General features: G+C 38.5%; 1 protein-coding gene across 2 annotated transcripts in view; it reads right to left on the bottom strand.

Moving 5' to 3' along the window:
- Slc17a8 (solute carrier family 17 member 8) overlaps window positions 1-20440 on the bottom strand; it is a 49080-nt gene that overhangs the window by 12397 nt on the left and 16243 nt on the right. The window contains exons 3-8 of one of the 2 annotated variants that reach the window (XM_076853231.2): window positions 15026-15144; window positions 12908-13022; window positions 10118-10205; window positions 1531-1617; window positions 1029-1168; window positions 748-897 (exon numbers count right to left, since the gene is read on the bottom strand). In XM_076853231.2, coding sequence (XP_076709346.1) covers window positions 748-897; window positions 1029-1168; window positions 1531-1617; window positions 10118-10205; window positions 12908-13022; window positions 15026-15144 — 699 coding nt within the window. The remainder of the gene's footprint in view (window positions 1-747; window positions 898-1028; window positions 1169-1530; window positions 1618-10117; window positions 10206-12907; window positions 13023-15025; window positions 15145-20440) is intronic. The other variant, XM_076853232.2, reaches the window with a different exon arrangement.

Raw genomic sequence — 20440 nt, 5'->3', positions numbered from 1 at the left:
ACTAGTTCTTCCATAGTAACCCACAGTTATGCAGACATAGACCTCTGCTAGGCTCTTGCTCCTTCCCTGTAGGAAGAAGATTTTTTTTATTTTATGATGATAGTTTGTTTCACCATCAAAAGCCTCCCTCCCTGTAAACAGCCTAATGAAAGTGGCTGGGGACACTGAAAGGCCTTCTTTCTAAACCATTCCAAGCAATTGTTATTACTGCTACTACCAGCACTACGGAGAGAAGAGCATTTGAAAATGAACTTTTTTTTTTAAGAGAGAGAGAGAATTTTTTAATATTTATTTTTTAGTTTTTGGCGGACACAACATCTTTGTTTGTATGTGGTGCTGAGGATCGAACCCGGGCCGCACACAGGCCAGGCGAGCACGCTACGGATTGAGCCACATCCCCAGCCCTGAAAATGAACTTTTAAGGTTCTTTCTATGGAGTAGTTTATAGGGCGAAAAGAAAGCACATCTTTTTATACTTAATATACATTGAGTTAGCTTCAAAAATGCCTTGAAATTAGATACAAATAAAATTTTTACAAGCAGCTTAATAGAGCTCTGATCCTAAGAAAAAATTAAATATCCAATATACCATGCACTGAATATATAACTTGTCTGACCTCCAAGTTATTAGAAGTCACAGAACAATTATGAGTTATGATCAGCAATTTAATTATTTTATCATACAAATATATTCTCAGAATCAAGGGAGTTAAAGTTCAAGAATATTTGAAGCATATGTATGTTTACCTTACTTATTGCAAATCCAAAGACCTCTTCAAAATAAGCAGGCTGACTTATTAAGAGTAGATAAAAGGTCCAGCTTCTGCAAAAATTTGCCACAATGATTGCATAAACCGGCAATGATGTGAAAAATCTTTTCCATGGTGTATTAAATTTCTAAAGAGTGAAAATATTATGAGATTTTCCATGCAAATATTGGCATCTTATTTTTTTAAGAGTATTGCACAATTACTAAGAGAAATATCCATATGAAAGAGGCAAGACTTTATCTTTCCATTTATTCTTACATTTAGACTGGCCAAGTTGGCACCTTCTCCAATGCTTGTCTCAATATATGTCTTCTCCTCATTGGATATTGTGGGGTGAGCTGCAGGGCACTCATAGGCCTGCAACAGCCAGAACATGTACCAGATAATTCCAAGCATACCTGCAGTTAAAAAACAGAAGGCTTGATGATATGGTCTAATTGTCTTCCTTCTCTCAATTTTTCAATTTTTAAAATATTCCAAAATTACAATAAGAATTTCTCAGCTAAGAGAAATTATTTTGTTATATTTTCCTGTTGTTGTTTACAGGAATTTAAAGAAAAATAATGTTCTACGAGTTAAAAAAAAAAAACAAGTTTAATAAAAGTATTAAATTTAACTCAAAAAATAAGTGTTCCTTTTATGTAATAAATTGGTCTTAGTGACCTCTATTTTCATATAATAAACTCTTAGCCAAACCCTTCTAGAATTACGTGCCATCTTCATGAGTCATGGTGTGAACACATAATGACAAACCACTCACCATAAATATAAAAGACAGAGGCCCATCCAATGTACTGCACCAATACCCCAGCCAGAGGCATGGCAATCACTGCACCCGCATAGGAGCCTGGAACCAGAAAAGATGGAGGGAAATTGACCAGTCACCATGCAAACCTTTTTAACCCATTTTCATGTGACAAAGCTCAGGACAAATCAAACTGAGCCTGGGTCTGACTGCTTCTGTGGGACGAGCCAGGCTAACTCCCAGTGTGCCCTAAAACAGGACTCCCAGGAAAGGAAGGCTACCAGGATACCCTTGAGCTTCACCCAGGGACCATGCAGGGATTAGACCAAGATTGCTCAGGTGCCACGAAGTGGAAGGGCATGAGAGAATGGAATCGGAAGATGAGAAAAATATCCAATGAGGAGAAAATTTTCAAATGTAAACAGGCACAATATTGGGTGCTGAAGATAGTAAGCGAAAGAACATATGGAACCTGCCTTGTGGAGTTCACAGCTGGGAGGATTCTCACCTCCATCCTTAAATAAGAGACACTGAATATTAAAAGGATTATGTTTTTTTATAGACTTGATATTTAAAAAAAGAAAAAGAAACATTTGAATTCCAGGATGGCAGGAAGGCTCTTGTCTCCATTCACTTCCCAAAGTTTATTTCTGTTGAATAAAAATTATAGGAGGCCATTATTTTGGATGAGGTTCTTGCACTGGGCCCCAACAGACCAGACTAAAAATCAAAATGAAGTTACTCATGCTAAAGTTTCACCTCCAAAATTAAACTATTTATCTAACTTTTCTTTTTTTGTTGTTGTTTACCTATATTTTATTTATTTATTCGTTTGTTTTTAATGCGGTGCTGAGGATCAAACCCTATGCCTCACATGTGCTAGGTAAACAGTCTGCCACCGAGCTACAGTCCCAGCCCTTTATCTGACTTTTCAGGAAACCAGGAGAAATGAGAGAACAGTCAATATCCCAAACAGGCCAGTTTAATTGGCATAATGGAGTTCTCCATGTCTTAATACTTAGACAAAAAAGATAACCTGGTGTTAGCCAGATATTTTTTATTGTTCTATGTATTTGTCCCTGCTGTCCTTCAAGGAAAGTAACTTTGAAATGATCAGTCTGCTTTTTGTTCTTTGTTTCTGCTTTTTTCAGACCTTTTCTGTCCATAAAACCAACCTGTTCAAGCCATTTGAAATAATCATTTTATTTTCTGAAATGAACTGCTGCTGATTCTACAATCAAAAATAAAGCCAATTAAGATCCTTAAGCTAGCCAGGTGTTCATCTGTAATTCCAGCAACTTGGAAGGCTGAGATAGAATTGCAAGATGGAGGCTACCCTGGGCAATTTAGCAAGACTTGTCTCTAAATAAAAAGGACTGGGAACATAGCTCACAGGTAAAGCCCCCCTAGATTCAATCCCCAGTACCAGAAAAAAAAATATTTAAATTGTTGTAATTTTGTCCTTTTACATTTCTTACTTTGTAAATACTTAACCTTGTAAATAGTTACCTATGTAAGGTAAAATAATAAGATATCTAGACAAGATAATAAGGGCTAGAGGCAGTGAAGTGGAGCACCTGTCTTCTACAGTTACAGGACATCTGGAAAGAAAACACTACCCCTGCAATCTCCCATCAAATACTAACTGAACTGAAAAATTACTATCTGAAACTCCCCCTGGGCCTTGGATGAGAAATTCTTGTTTCATAAAAATAAGCATCATGTAAGGAAATTCCACATTCCAGAATCCAATGCTAAAGAAGATTTTTAGGAAATGGGAAGTGGGGGATCTTCCAGAGAAATGGATTAAACCATATTTTTCTGAACTGGCCTGACTCTCTAAGAAAGGCCCAACATGGAATCTGGAATCATTAATACTATACCCAAGGAAGTTGAAAGATTCATTCACAAATAAAATAGGAATGAAATATCTGTCTTATGAGGTTGATTTGAGGGTAAACTAAACTATGTATATGAGATGCTTTGTAAGCTATAAAGGGTTACATAAACGCTATATAAGCTAAACTCAAATCCAACATCATTCTAAATGGACAAAAACTGAAAGAATTTCCTCTAAAAAACTGGAACAAAACAGGGATGTCCTCTTTTATTCAACATAGTCCTGGAAACTCTAGCCAGAGCACTTAGACAAAAGAAAGATATTAAAGGGATAAAAATAGGAAAAGAAGAACTCAAACTATTTCTATTTGACAACGACATGAATCTATATTTAGAAGACCCCAAAAACTCTACCAGAAAACTTGTAGAACTCATAAATGAATTCAGCAAAGGAGCACGATATAAAATTAACACCCAAAAATCAATTATGTTCCTATACCTCAGTGATAAAACAACTGAAAGAGAAATAAGGAAAACTATCCCACTCACAATAGCCTAGAAAAAAATAAAATTTGGGGGAATCAATCTAACAAGAGAGGAGAAAGACCTTTACAATAAAAACTATAGAATACTAAAGAAAGAAATTGAAGAAGACCTTAAAAGATAGAAAAACCTCCCATGTTCTTAGATAGGCAAAAGTAATATTGTCACAATGGCCATACTACCAAAAGCGCTATACAGATTTAATGCAATTCCTATTAAGGTTCCGATGATTCGATGATGTTCTTCAGAGAAATAGAGAAAGCAGACATAAAATTCATTTGAAAAAATAAGAGGACCAGAATAGCCAAAGTAATCCTCAGTGAGAAAAGTGAAGCAGGAGGCATCGCAATACCAGACCTTAAATTATACTACAAAGCTATACAAAATGGCATGGAATTGGCAGACATGAAGACCAATGGAATAGAACAGAAGACACAGAGACAAACCCACAAAAATGCAGTTATCTCATACTTAACAAAGGCACCATAATCATACATTGAAGAAAAGATAGCCTCTTCAACAAATGGAAAACTGGAAATCCATATGTACTAGGATGAAATTAGACCCCTATCTCTCATTCTACACAAAACTCAAAGTGGATCAAGGACCTAGGAATTAGACCAAAGACCCTGTGCCTACTTGAAGAAAAAGTAGGCCCAAATCTCCATCGTGTTGGCTTAGGAACTGAATTCCTCAACAAGACTCCTAAAGTACAAGAAGTGAAATCAAGAATCAATAAATGGGATGTATCAAACTAAAAAGCTTCTTCACAGCAAAGGAAACAATCAAGAACATGAAGAACAGCCTAAAAAATGGGAGAAAAATTTTACCACCTGCACTTCAGACCCAGCATTAATCTCCAGGATACATAGAGAACTTAAAAAAACTTAATACCAAAAAAACAAATAACCCAATCAATAAATAGGCAAAGGAACTGAACAGACACTTCATAGAAAAAGAAATACAAATGGTCAAAAAATATATGAAAAAAATGTTCAACATCTCTAGCAATTAGAGAAATGCAAATCAAAACTACACTGAGATGTCATCTCACTCCAGTCAGAATAGCAATTATCAAGAATATAAGTAACAATAAATGTTGGCAAGGATGTAGGGGAAAAGATTCACTCATACATTGTTGATTCACTCATACATTGACAAATTTCCCCATACTGGAAAGCAGTATAGATTTTCCTCAGAAAACTTGGAATGGAACCACCATTTGACCCAGTTATCCCCACTCCATGGTTTATACCCAAAAGACTTAAAATCATCATACTATAGTAATGCAGTCACATCAATGTTTATAGCAGCTCAATTCACAATAGCTAAACTAAGGAACAAAACTAGATTCCCTTAAACAAATGAATGGATAAAAAAAAACCTGATACATATACATAATTATATATTACTCAGCCATAAAGAAGAATGAAATGATGGCATTAAATGGATGGAACTGAAGACTATCATGCTATGTGAAATAAACCAATCCTAAAAAACCAGAGGCTGCTGGGCTGGGATTGTGGCTCAGTGGTAGAACGCTCCCCTAGCACGGGCGGGACCCGGGTTCGCTCCTCAGCACCACATAAAAATAAAGGCATTGTGTTGTGTCCATCTACACCTAGAAAAAAATATTTTTTTAAAAAAACCAAAGGCTGAATGTTCTCTCTGACATGTGGATGCTGACTCACAATGGGGGGCAAGAGGAGGGAGGAGTGGAAGTTCACTGGTTTGGAGGGGAATTGGGGGAAAACCAGGAGGGGACGGGAATGGGAAAGACAGTACAATAAATTGGACATAACATTCCTATGTTCATATATATATGAACATATATGTGTTCATATTTGTGTAACTCCACATCATGTACAACCACAAGAATGAGAAGTTAGGGGCTGGGGTTGTGGCTCAGTGATAGAGTACTTGTCTAGCAAGTGTGAAGCACTGGGTTCAATTCTCAGCACTACATATAAATAAATAAATAAAATAAAGGTCCATCAACATCTGAAATAAATTTTTTTAAAAGAATGGGAAATTATACTCCACGTATGTATGTATGATATGTCAAAATATATTCTATTGTCATGTGTAACTAAAAAGAATAAATTTTTTTTTAAATAAAGGGTTATATAAACCAGATGCAGTAGCACATGCCTATAATCCCAGAAACTGGGAAAGTTGAGGCAAAAGAATCACAAGTTCAAGACCAGCCTAAACAACTTTAGCAAGACCCTATTACAAAATTTAAAAAATAGGGGCTGGGGATATGCTCAAATAGTAGCGCACTCGCCTGGCATGCGTAAGGCATTGGGCTTGATCCTCAGCACCACAGAAAAATAAAATAAAGGTATTGTGTCCACTAAAGCTAAAAAATAGATATTAAAAAATAAATAAATAATAAAAAGGGCAAGAGATGTGGCTTAATGGTAGAGTGCCTCTGGGTTCCATCCCCTGCAGTGCAATAAATAAATAAATACTTACACAAATGCCAACTGTTACGGCTTTTGTCATCTACAGAATAACTGTGCTTTTTTTTTTAACCTCAGAATTCTTAAAGCCGATAAGGAAAGCACTTTAGTATGTATGTCAGAAAAAGGCTGCTGCTCTGACTGTGTGTGTGGAGAAGGTGGTCTTCTACCCCAGGCCGATACGCTGGGAGGTGGTAGATAATACCAAGGCATGCCTGGGACAGGGAGGGTCAGGAATAACCAAGAGCAACTATGAGGCATTGAGTGCTTTCTGTGTGCTGAGTACTCTTCTGAGTACCCTGTCCCCATGATTTTACTCAGCCCTTCAGCTTGATGACTTAGGTGCCAATATTCCCATTTTATAAGAGAAAAGAAGCCTAGGGAAGGTGGAGTAAATTGCCTGAGGTCACACAGATATAAGTACTTTTCTCTGGGACTCTGAAACCTTCATCTTCAGTCTTGCCTCTACCCAAAAAAGCCCAATAATTCCTCATTGTAAGGAGGAGTCTGTCCCTGGGGAAACTACAACTTGACCTTCTTCCCTGGCTATCCAACTCTTCTCTTTCCTTTCAGACAGGGCTCCAATGTCAGCTCCTTGAGCATTTCCCTAACACCACTCAGCCTTTATATGGCTGCCTGCAGGCCACCCTGGCAGCAGAATGCACTTGGCTTCCTTGTGTGCTCACCGCTGCAGACAGAGAAGGTCCCCAAAGACCATTGAGTGGCATGGGGAGGGGGAGTAGCAGATTTGGGGGTGGGGATAGTCCACAGTTCTTCCCCATTTACTGTGGGAATTCCAATCTTATCTTCCTCCACTGAGCCTCGTTTTCGGTTTCTTTCAGCTGTCAAACAATGAAGTGTGACTAGATGTTTCCTGAACTCCTCTTCTCACTCCAAAATCTTTTGATGAAAAACTAATGAACCCCAACCCTGGGTTTCCTTCTACTGACAGTTCCTGCGGATGTTCTTTAATAGTGCCACACCTTAACTGAGAAATGTAATAAGGCCAGTGACTTTGATCAGATAACTTTCCTTGAGATTCAGGCCATTTCTTAAATCAGCCCTATTAGGGTCATAAAAACATACTAAGAATGGGGAGTGGCTACGAGTCATTTTCATTTTGCTGGGAAAATCAAAATGAAAGACCTTAACAAACCAACCATCCAAAGAAAGCAAGGCCAAGATTCCAATAATCCACAAGGTCAGCAGGGGTGGAGTCTTACACTCCTCTAGGGGTGGTATAAGTTCAGTAGTAGGGTGGAGATGTTCTTGAACTACAAACAAGAGGCCAGAGATAGCTTCTACAGATAAGAAAGGCTTAAGATGTAAGACAGCTGTCCATGCAATTCCAAATGAGGCACTACACAGGGACATTGTTGAATAGTTCATTTCAAATTCCCCAAAAAAAACTTTACTGGTATTGTTCTTTAAAGTAAATAAAGAGTGAGGATGTGATAAATGAAAACACTCAGAGAAATAAAGAGGAAGAAGTGCAGGTTAGTTTGTCTTACCAAGGCATCTGAGCTTGAAAAATCAGAGAGGTGGAGCAAGAGGAGGACTGAGGAAGACCCTCCAGGAATTTCTCTCCACAAACTGACCACTTTGGGCTCTTTTGTTTGTGTTTGTTTGCTTGTTTGTTTTGAGATGCTGGGAATCAACCCAGGTCTTCAAACATGCTAGGCAAGTACTTTACCTCTGAGCTGCAACCCCAGCCCAGACAGACCAATTAGAACAGCTACTTACACACCAAACTATCTTTACAGCAGCTAAGGAAGCCAGCTAAACTATGCTAGGAAATACTAAGGAGGCTTAAAGAGGAAGAGTTAACAGCTTCCAGAATCAATTCTTTAATTATGAAAAAATAAAACTAGTATTTGGTATCGTGCTGAGAGTAGATTGGCTCATATGGACAAAGACAGTGAAATAAGAACTCAGAGATTGTATGATACTAGCTCTTCGAGGAAAAGGACTTTGATTCCTACATAAGAAATCTGAATATCAACAAAGCAGAGAGATCTACTTAGGCTAGAGCAACAACCAGGAGTATATGGCCAAATCTTCCCACTCTAAACTAGAACCATAAAGGGAGGAGGTTTTATATCTTCCTAGAATAAAAACTAGGAATTTAAGAGTAAAACTTCCTAAAATGATTATATGACTAAAATATGTTCCAAATATAGTATGTAAAAGCAACTTTTCTCACAGCAAGTGATTCTTTCATAGGCATAAACTGGTTGGTTGGCTGGTTTGTTTGTACTGGGGATTTGAATACTGGGCCCTTTACCATGGAGCTACATACCCAGTCCTTTTTTTTTTTTTTTTAATATATTGGGAATGCTTTTCTATTTTTATGAATCCAATGACTTTTTTTTTAAGTTGTCGATGGGGCCTTTATTTATTTATTCATACACGGTGCTGAGAATCAAACCCAGTGCATCACACATGCTAGGCAAGTGCTCTACCACTAAGCAACAACCCCAGCCCTCCTTTTGGTTTTTTTATTTTAAGACAAGGTCTCCCTAAGTTGCTGAGGATCTTGCTAAGTTGCCCAGGCAGCCCTCAAATTTGTGATCCTCCTGCCTCAACCTTCTGAGTCACTGGGATTATCGGTATGCACCACCACACCGAGTAGAAATTGTTTTTTTTATTTTTATTTTAAAAGACTGTCACCTTTCATGGTATTTATTTTAATGATTATACTATAATGAATCAATAAAGATAATAGTTATTTCAAAAAAGAGTGGGGGAGGAAGAAAGCAAACAAAACAAAAATAATAGGACCAACCTAAGTTCCAATCCTAACCGCTTGGGCCATATAGCAACTTTTACACCCTAAGGTGCAAAAAACATATACTTTGCAACTGTGTTGATGGCAGCAGCATGTGCTGTCCATTTCCTGTTGATCAATACCTAGGTAAAACCCCTCAGAACACTGAGTCCTCCCAGTGATACCAGAAGGGTCAATCCCAAAGGGTGGCTTAGAGTAAGGCAAACTTAGCAAGGTGAGGTTTGGAGCCCTAGGAATTAAAGTCCTATCATGACTTGGGGCCACTAGTCTACGCTGAGGTAAGATGAATGAGGTCCACTTCATTTATATCAGGAATATAATGGCAACAAGTAATTTAAATATCTCTGTGAAGCGTGTACGTGGTAGTAGTGTGAAGTAAGGAAAGTTCCATACCTAGAGTCAGGTGGTCTCATTCCACCTCCTCAATGGAGCACCTGTGTGACGGGAAGAAGTCTTGGGCTTTAGTTTCAATGTAAAAAGAAGAAAAGTGGGAGGCTTAATTATCCCATTTCTTCTATTTTCATCCTTGGCAAATGTCATTTGTTGGCTAATTCAACAACCACTTCCAACACCGTCTTTCTTCTCCTTCTCTACTGTAAAGGTGGGAAAACTAGGCTCTTGCTTTTCTAACCTTCTCTGCACATAGGAAAGCATGACACTTGGGTGTCATGTAGGGTAGGGGGTTTGCAAAAGGTTTTGCAAAAGGTTTTGACTTCCTAATGAAAGGGACAAATGGAGCAAGCCTGAGAATAAAAATGATCACTCTAAGGACTGCAGAGCAGAAGTCAGAATCTGCCTATGCCTTGATGGATCATTTGAGCCCCAGAATCAACACCAGCAACCACTCGCCTTTGGAATTCTCTTAGGTGAAAAGAATAGACTCTACTTAAGATCTTAGCAGGGTTTCAGTTACTTGGAGTCAAAAAGCATTTCTAAATGAAACGTGCTGTGATTCTAATACCCTTACCACAAAAGGAAGTAGTGGCCAGCCGACTTCTCTCCAAAGGTGGTGCCCACTTGCTCCACATCCCATGGCAGGCTGGATAGGTCACACCCTAGTAGAAAGATTGAAAATCGATTATTAAGTTTGACTCCAATTTCTGTGTTTAAAGCATGAATGCTGCCTCTTTGCACAGGCTATAATATAAAAACCCAATATAGACACACTGCTATAGATTGAAGTTTGTATCCCCCATCAAATGCCTATATGGAAAGCTAATCCCCAGTATGATGGAAATGGGCCTCAGGGAGGTGATTAGGGCATGAGGATAGTCCTCAGGAATAGGATTGATGCCCCTATATGAGACTCCAGAGAGCACCGTTGCCCTTTCTGTCACATGAGGACACATAGAGAAGATGACTATCTATGGTCCAGGAAATGGGCCCTCATTAGACACGGAATCTGCTGAATTTGCCTGATACTTAGACATCCCAACCATGAGAAATTAATTTATATTGTTTATGGCATTTTATTATAGAAGTTCAAACAGATTGAAAAGCCACTAAATAGCATAATCCAGTTATTTTGGCTTATAACGACTTATAACACAGATACTGAAATTCAAACACAATTCAATACAAGCATGGTGGAGAATTGGAAGGAAGTCTTTATATTTGATATTATTAAAGAATTTTAGGGGGCTGGGGATGTGGCTCAAGCGGTAGCACGCTCGCCTGGCATGCATGCGGCCCGGGTTCGATCGTTAGCACCACATACAAACAAAGATGTTGTGTCCGCCAAAAAATAAAAAAAAAAAAATATTAAAATTCTCTCTCTCTCAGTCTCTCTCTCTCTCTCTCTCTCTCTCTCTCTCTCTCTCTTAAAAAAAAAAGAACTTTAGTGTTGGAAGTGACTTCCACTGTCAATTCCCCTCATTGTTTAAAAAGTATTTTATTTTAATGAGGAATGCCATTTAATAACTTTAAACAAGGATTTTTTTAAACATTTATTTTTTAGGTGTGAGTATACACAATACCTTTGATTTATTTTTGCATGGTGCTGAGGATCGAACCCAGTGCTTCACGCATGCTAGGCAAGTGCTCTACCTCTGAGCCACAGCCCCAGCCCCAATTTCCCTCATTTTAAGACCCAGAATCTGAAGCTAAGAGTCATTAAGTGTCTTCTAGATCTTTATCTTTGTCTTCATGGCTGCTAATGTCGCATTCTTTCTACCACTTCAGTGTTTCCCAAAGTATGGCCTATATCCCTCCAATGGGACTAGAATGGGACTAGAGCTGGATTTGAGATGCAATAATAATATACATCTTAGTTATAACTGTTACATATATATTCTAATATGCTTTAGACAAAAATATAAAATAACAACCTCAAACCCATAATTTCAAAGATACGGTTGCGTACACTAAGGGCTTTTGTTTTTATTTTTGAAGAGAGTTGATCTAGGCAATAACAATGGACAAACAGTAAAACAAGTCATACATGGATATGACAAAGGTTAGAGGTGAATGTCAGAGTTTGGGAAATGTTGCTATACATCAGGAGTTAGTAAATATGACCCAATTTGAGCCACCATTTGTTTTTGTACAAGATTTTTACATTTTAAAGTCCTTAAGAAAAAAATTAAAAGAAGATACATGGCACACACAAATCATGTGAAAATCAAATTTCAGGATCCAAAATGTTACTGGAACACAATCCTCCCCATTTGTTTCTACAATATCTGGGGCTCTTTTGTGCAATAATGGCAGCATCAAGTAGTTACAAGAGACACCATATGGACTGCAAATCTCAAAATATTTACCTTGCAGTTCTAAATGATGCTACTTCCTCCACTGAATTATATCTTCACATCAGACTACACCTTAGAAATTTACAGAGGTTTTTTTTCTTTTTTTTTTCTTTTGGCAGTACTGGGGATTGAACCCAGGGGCATGGGGCATTCTACACTGAGTTACATCCCCAGCCCTTTTATTTTTTGAGACAGGCTCTCACTAAGTTGCTGAAAGTCTTAAGTTGCTGAGGCTGGCCTCAAACCTGGAATCTTCCTCTGGAGCTGCTGGGATTATAGGTGCATGCCACTGCATCCAACAGAAATTTACAGATTGATTAATAAACATATTTACCATGCCTTTACTAAAGGAAAGAGCTCTTGCTATGTGAACTGTGGGTTTAGGACTTCAGTTTCATCATCTTTTAGAATGAAAGGGGGCTGGGGTTGTGGCTCAGTGGCAGAGCGCTTGCCTAGCATGTGTGAGGCACTAGGTTGGATTCTCAGCACCACGTATCAATAAATAAAATAAAGGTCCATTGACAACTAAAAAAATATTTTTAAAAAATGAAGGGGATTAGATTAGGTTATCTCTAAGATCACTACAGAATGAATAATCCTTTATTATGTATAAATGTGAAGGCGCACAAAGCATTTTAATTAAAATATTCATAACTACGACCATTACCAGAGAGCAGGAGAAGTAGGAGATACGAAAACTGAGTAAAACCAAATTTTCTAAAGGACCATGCTGTCTCTAGCAATATCAAAAAGCGTAAGGAAGTCAGGAGCAGTGGCACACCCCTATAATCCCAGTGGGTCAGCAGGCTAAGGTAGGAGGATCACAAGTTCAAAGCCAGCCTCAGTGGTGGCGAGGCACTAAGCAACTCAGTGAGACCCTGTCTCTAAATAAAATATAAAATAGGGCTGTGGATGTGGCTCAGTGGCCGAGTGTCCCTGAGTTCAATCCCCAGTACCCCCACCCCTCAAAAAAAAAAAAAAAACAGTAAGGAGAGTATATCTCCTACCTCCACTAGACCCTGCAAAATTCTGACACACATGACACAGCCGTAGTGCACTCTGGCCGCAGAAGGAATGAACATGTTCAAAGTTGATGTTAAGAAGATGGCAGCTCCAAAAACCCTAGGGGATCAAAGCACCGGGTTAGTGGACAGTAATAGCTGAGGCACTTCAGTTAAACATCAGCAACCACTCCAACAGCTCATGAAAGAGCCTTATGGAAATTAAGAGAAATAAATTCAAAGAAATAGATGGTGTGTTAGTGTCTTGGGTACCCAAAGCTAGACTCCTTGGTTGCTTTGATTCCCATGCTCCAGCCTGTGGACCAATTATGGATACATTTATGGCAGCAGTACAGAAATGTCCTGCCTGGAAAGTCGCAAAATGACTAGGTTGAAGTGAACTAGTCAAAGACTCACCAATCTTCCTGGTTCCACCCTTCCTATTACTATGGCTTCTGCCTCTTTGGGTTTTTCCCTAATACTTCCCACACTGCTTTCAGTATACCATAAGGGGACACTGACTATCCAAGAAGCATCTTACCCTGACCAGCCCAGCACAAGACAAGCTAGGTGCTTGTCTTAGCCCCTATTTCCTGCCAGTACCACTTGCTATCTCCCTTCCTGGCCCAGGGTGTCCTGGCAAAAAAGAGCAGGCAGCGTTTTCTTCCCTTCTGCCACATGTTAGCGAAGCTTCAACTCTTTTTACAAGCTGGAAAATCAAATTATGTGTAATTTCTTTTTAGGGCAGAGATGCAAGCAGTAACTGGGTAGCTCATAGCAGCCAATATTTGACACATTTTTAAGAATAATACAATAGATAAACAATAAATAAAACCTACAAATTAGCTAAGAGTGCTTGCCTGGCACATGTAAGTCATTCATATTTAAATCTTATGATAATGACTTTCAAATTTTTGATCTTTTTTCAATTTTTTTTTTAGTTGTAGATGGACACAATGCCTTTATTTTGTTTATTTATTTTTACATGGTGCTGACAGTCGAACCCAGTGCCTCACACACGTCAGGCAAGCGCTCTACCACTGAGCCACAAGCCCAGCCCAAATTTTTCATCTTAACCCTTAAAATATATTTTATATTACAGCCCAGTCTACACTTACACACACAAATGTAACTACAAAAAGTTTCTCAAACACCAATACCTATCCTTATATGCAATGCACTCAGATATATTCTATTCTGTTTATTATTATTATCTTCTTTTCTATTTCTCTCACTTTTTAAAAGAATGCTCATTGGTAAATCACTATGTTGATTTCACAATCATCTAATGAGTTGTACTTCAAAGTTTGGCATATGAGAAATACATCAAAAAGAGCCTGGAGATATTTGTACTTGTCTTTTCTGAGACATGATACACTCCACAACATCTCCCCCAAGTGGCTGTCTTCCTCTGCTTGAATAGCTCTAAGTGACAGAGAACTCACTGCTTATTAAGACATCTCATTCTGTGATTAAACATTTAATTGGGGGCTGGGGTTGTGGCTCAGTGATAAATTGCTTGCCTAGCATTGTGAGGCACTCGATTTAATTCTCAACCCCACAAATAAACTAAAAAAATAAATAAAGGCCCATGAACAAGTGGGAAAAAAAACACTTAATTGCTAAACAACTCCCATAGAGTCTTAAAAACATCTGGAAGTCTAGAGGCAAGTCCTTAACACTCACATGACAGAAACTTTATGGTACTGGGCAATATTAACGTAAGTACATAGGATCACAGAACATCACTGGTCAAAGGGAAATAAAACACAATTTAGTCCAATGTTTCCATTTGAGATAATTGAGGCCCAGAGAGGGAGAGAAAGCAACTCAACAGAGATAACTTGGCGAACCAGATGAGAGGCCAGGAACCATTTCTTCAAGACTCAGAGCTAATTGTTCTCTTTACTACATAATCAATGAGTTGCACGGTAAAGTACATTTGTCAAAAAGTTAATTGAAAGAGACAATTAAAAGGATCATTTGGGATCAATATCTATGAACTGCTTCTATCTAGATAATTCCTGTTTTTCATTCTGCACCCCAAAACAGAAAACCAACTATGAAACTTTTTTAAAGTGCAAAGCCACGTTATAACCTGTGCAGCACTCACATCAGTCTTACCTGTTAGCAGCAAACTTGTTTGAAATGAAACCACCAGGAATTTGTGTCACAATATAACCCCAGAAAAAAGATCCATGGATAAGGCCCACTGTCTCTGGATCCCAGTTAAACTGTGCCATCTGCAAATGAGAAATCAGATACACTTGCGTTTGTAAGAAAACAACTGACCACCATTTTTCACTGATGATCCTACATAAAGATCCCATGAAGTCCTTCTTTCCTTCTTTTATTCCACAAAGACTTCTAGAAGACACCTTGCCCATTTTGGAAACAGAAGTGATAGCAATGAGAGTCCTTTCTCTAATGAATCTTGCCTTCTAGTGCAAGAAAGGAGGGGTCTGTGCAAATTACTTACATACATACGTGTGTGTGTGTGTGTGTACACATATATATAAATACATAGGTGTATTATCTGTATGTATGTGTATTACATATATAAATTAGATATATATGTACACATACCAAATAGTGATGAGTTCTAAATATAAAATAAAACAGCTTGTGAAGAAAACAAAAATCAGTTCTAGGATTACTGGGTTATTTAGTAGATTATTCAGGTATTAGTTCAGTGATAGCATAAAGGGAATCAAAGTCTTAAGTCTCTCATTTCTTAATGAGGGTAATAAAAGCCATGCTACCTGCTTCACCCAGCTGCTGTCAATCACCTCACTCCTTTCTCATGCCTTTCTCTCTAAGTGGATAATGCTTCTCTGAAAACAATGATACCTAAAATGGGCACTTGGGCCTACTAAGAATTTTTATCATTATTTGAGTCTCATTAAATCATAATGGTGGACCAAGGGCTTAAACAGACATTTCTCCAAAGAAGACATGCAGATGGCCATACATCTATATGAAAAGATGCTCAATGTCACCAATCATTAGGGAAATACAAGTCAAAACTATAATGAGATATTAGCTCACACCTGTCTTGATGGCCATTATCAAAAGAAAGATGGGGGCTGGGGTTGGGGCTCAGTAGCAGAGCGCTTTCCTGGCACATGTGAGGCACTGAATTCAATCCTCAGCACCACATAAAAATAAATAAATAAAAAGGTATTGTGTCCATCTACAAGTAAAAAAATACATATATATGTATATGTGTGTGTGTATATATATATATATATATATATATATATATATATATTTTTTTTTTTTTTTTTTTTTTAAGAAAGGATGATGACATGCACTAGTAAGGATGTAGAGAAATTGGAACACTTACATACTGCCTGTGGGAATATAGGATAGTGTGGCCATTATAGAAAACAATATGGACTCTCCTCAAAAATTAAAAATAGAACTAAAAATATGATACAGCAATTGTGCTTCTGGGTATTTGTGGGAGGCCATCCTCACATGTGATTTGAGTTACCTCCCTGGCTGGGTGAGAAAGCTCTGACACAGCTGTGTCTAAGTGCCTCTCACCCAGCCAGGGAGGTAACTCAAATCATGTTGAGAGGATGGCCTCCCACAGGTATTTACCCAAGAGAATTAAAATCTGGACTCCAAAGATATCTGCACTCTTATCTCCACTGAAGCAATATTCACAATAGCCAAGGTATGGAAATGACATGAACGACTGATGAGAGATGAATAAAGAAAATGTGGTGTATACATTTAATAAAATACAATTCAGCTTTTAAAAAAGAAGGAAATTCAATAATGTCCAACAACTTGGATGAACTACAGGAAATACAACAGTCACAGAAGAATACCGTTTGATTCCACTCACATGAAGCATCTGAAAGAGTCAAATTCACTGAATCAAAGTGTGATGGTGGTTGTCAGGGGTTGGAGAGAAATGGGAAGTTACAAACCAGTGGGCAGAAAGTTTCAGTCAAGCAAGATAAAAAAGGCTCTAGAGAGCTGCTGTACAATACCGTACTTACAAGCAACAATAATGGACACTTACAATTTATTAAGAGAGTAGCTCTCACGGTAAGCATTCTTATCTATCACAATGGAATTTTTTAAAGTATAAATTGTATGAACTATTACTATAATAATCCAAGCACTTTGTCAAGTACTGTGGTAGGCTGAAATATGGTCCCCAAAAGATATCCACCTGAAAGCCCTGGTAGATGTCAATGCTACCTTATTCAGAAAACTCGTCTTCACAGATGTGGAAAGTCAAAGACCTTAAAATAAAATATTCTGGATTATCTAGCTGAGCCCTAAGTCCAATGACAAGTGTCCTTATAAGAGAAAGGAGATTTGAGACAGAAGAGAAGACACACAGAGAGGAAAAGGCCATGTGAAGATGGAGGGAGAGAATGGAGTGAAAGTCACAACCAAGGAACTCCTGGAGCCACCAGAAGCTGAAAGAGTCAAGGAAGGAGTCCCTGCTAGAGACGTCAGAGGAAGTGAGGCCCTGTGGACACTTTGATTCCAGACTTCTGGGCTCCACAAACTATAAGAGGATAAATTTCTGCTGTTTTAAGCTATCAGGTTTACGGTAATTTGTTACAGGGAGACTGATACAGGTATTTAAGATCCAATGAGTTAAATATTAAATTATCTCATTTTATCTTCAAAGGAGTCCTTTTATTTCCATCTCACAATAAAGTGGACGAGGGTTAGCAAAAAAAAAAAAATGCTAGAAATACTGGTTCCTGTCTCCTCCTAAGAAGATTCTGCCTCTCCTTCACGGACTTCTCCCCCGCTGACCAGCATGGCTGATGGGGAGGTCGGAATAGAGAGAGCTAAACCATAGCCTAGACTCAGCTAATCTGCTTTTCCCTCCCCTGGATGGAGTATATTAGCCCCTCTTCAGGCTGGGTCCCTCCTGAACATGACACAGACCACACAAACAGCCATAACAAACCTGCTTCCTGCACTTCACTTTCATGAGATTCCCCCTCAGCCCTTCAATAACCCCCTTTTGAACCTGAACTGGTCTCCCTGAACTTGTGTTCTTTTCAACCAGCAATCCCTGACCAGGACGCAAGGGCCACTTGCTCAAGACCCCAGAGCTAATAATAGCAGACAATTTAAAAAGGTCTGGCCAAATCCAAAGCCCATCCTCTTAACCCTATAAGACTTGTGATTGATGAGAAGGACTTTGGACTTTCCTGTGATTATTTCGAAATAATCACAAGGTTTCTTAACCTTCAGTCATTTTTTTTTTTTGCTTACCATATGCCAGATACTATTCTTAGTAATCCACATATTTTAACATTTTTTTTTGGAGTGGGGGTTACTGGGGACTGAACCTAGGGACTTGAGCACACTAAGCACATGCTTTACCACTGGGTTGCACCTCCAATTCTAACACATAATTATTGAACTAAAAAATGATTATCCACATATGAGCTGAAAAAATCACCCTTTATGCCACTTATAGAACACATGCCACATAATTATTTGGAAGACCAATGTATTCATACTACCTCTCCCCACCCCCATTCCCCCACCTTCTCTCTGTCTCTCTCTCTCTCTCTCTCTCTCTCTGTCTGTGTCTCTCTCTCTCTCTCTCTCTCTCTCTCTCTCTAATGAGAATTGCAACATTTCTTAGTGCAAAATATCTAGTTTTTCTCCCCATAAAATAAAACAAACAGACAAACAAAAGTACCAGCCAGAGCACTTTGTCATTTGGTTGGACGTACTCAGCAGATATCTAAGCTTTGTTCTACTTGGACCAGAGAGAAATTGCCTGATACAAATAGGAGTTATGCTAGAGCTTCTAAAATGCTACTGAACTCCCACTCTTGAGGCCAGAGAAAGTCATGTAAAGCACATTTTAGATCTTAATCAGTTCCTCTAAGACTCCAGAAGGCAAAACCTTAGAAACTAGAGAGCACACACTAGCATTGTTCCTTGGGTTTATCAAAATGTCTTTTCTATATGCCTCAAAGCAGATTCTATTGACCTCAGCCTGTCTTTTCAGGCAACAAACAAATGCAAAACAATCTCATTTTGATCTGGGTCTCAGCAGATAAGTTTTAATTAGCTGGCCTTGCTCACAAAAGGCTGAAAGAATGCATGTGATACCCATCTGAAACCTCACTAATATACATCATTCTTTATTTTAAAAATTCATGATATGCTCCTCCACCTCTATCCCAACCCTGGCACCATCCCCCCAAAAAAGGCAGGATATCTTTTTAGGACAGATTCAGCTGTGGCATCAAAAAGAAACTACAAGAATCTCCATGGTGCTGTTTTCCTCTGGCAGAATAATCTCTTAGTTAAAAAAAAAAAAAAAGCCTGCAAGCCAACTGAAGACCTGTTTTTAATGGACTGACATCAAATTTTCCCAAGCCAGTGCTTGGCAGGAGACTGTTCCAGATGATGCTAATAGATATCACATGAAAGAATATTCTGCCATTAAGTCAGTAAAAGAAAGCCTGCATCTCATGTCCCCATCCTGCACAGTTGCATAGGACACAAAACAGTACAGGCAACACCTTCTTCAAAGCACAGTCAGCAAAGCAATGAATTCCCAGTCTGGGAAACTCTAATCTAAACGTTTCTCCAAATACAGGTGGGGACCAGAGAACTATTAGATGCCTCTCTGCAAACACATCTCCATTTCAGGGTATGTGTTCTGTTCAACAAAATATATATTTATTGGGTGCTGGTGGCCATACATTTTAATTTGGTATTTTTCTTCCATAACCTTCTTAATAAATCAGATTTTATGTTTCCAATGAATCATAAAACAATTTTATTAAATCACACCATAGTCTGCTTGCTCATGACTACAACAGCCTCTGAACTGCTCCCCAGCCTCCACTCTTGTCTCACTTGGACCCAGCCTCCTCCCACTGGGCAATGATCATCCTGGAGCATGGGTTTGGTTGCCTCTCCCCTTAAGCCCATCCATGACTCTCTGCCTCATTATCAGGCCTTGTATGACCTGATCCCTATTGACTTTGCTATCTCCAACTCTTGGTGCTCTGCCTTCTTATTGAGAATTCTCATCCTATGGATGGAATCTTATAGATCTGTGAACTTGGATGGGGAAAAGTTGGCATCTTAATTTTTACTAACTGCTAAGTAAAATTTAGGCTTTTCTGCAATTAAGTGCAGAAAACCATCTATAGTAGTTTTTCTGTAGTGACTCTGTTACTATAAGTCATAAACTAGTATGTTCAAATCATACTAATTGTTGCCACTATCCCAAACTATTGTTTATACTTCAAACTTAAAATTGCAGCAATTGTAGAACCATTGCTAGATTTTTTTCATCTGATAAGTTAATAAAGGAGCCCACATGTCTCTGTATCACCAATTTGATTTTTTAGTATTTTGATATGTATATTTTAACATAATTGACTTCCTTTTTAATCCTTTGCACTTTGTGTGTGTGTGTGTGTGCACATGAGCATGCTGTGGATCGAACCCAGGGCTCAGGCATGGCAGGCAAGCATTCTCCCACTGAGTCACATCCCCAGCTCCTCCTTTGCATTTTAT

Source organism: Callospermophilus lateralis, chromosome 4 (genome assembly GCF_048772815.1).
Source record: "Callospermophilus lateralis isolate mCalLat2 chromosome 4, mCalLat2.hap1, whole genome shotgun sequence".
NCBI classification, from domain to species: domain Eukaryota; kingdom Metazoa; phylum Chordata; class Mammalia; order Rodentia; family Sciuridae; genus Callospermophilus; species Callospermophilus lateralis.
The sequence above is the reverse complement of the archived record's forward strand: the minus strand, read 5'-3'. Positions and strand labels throughout refer to the sequence as shown.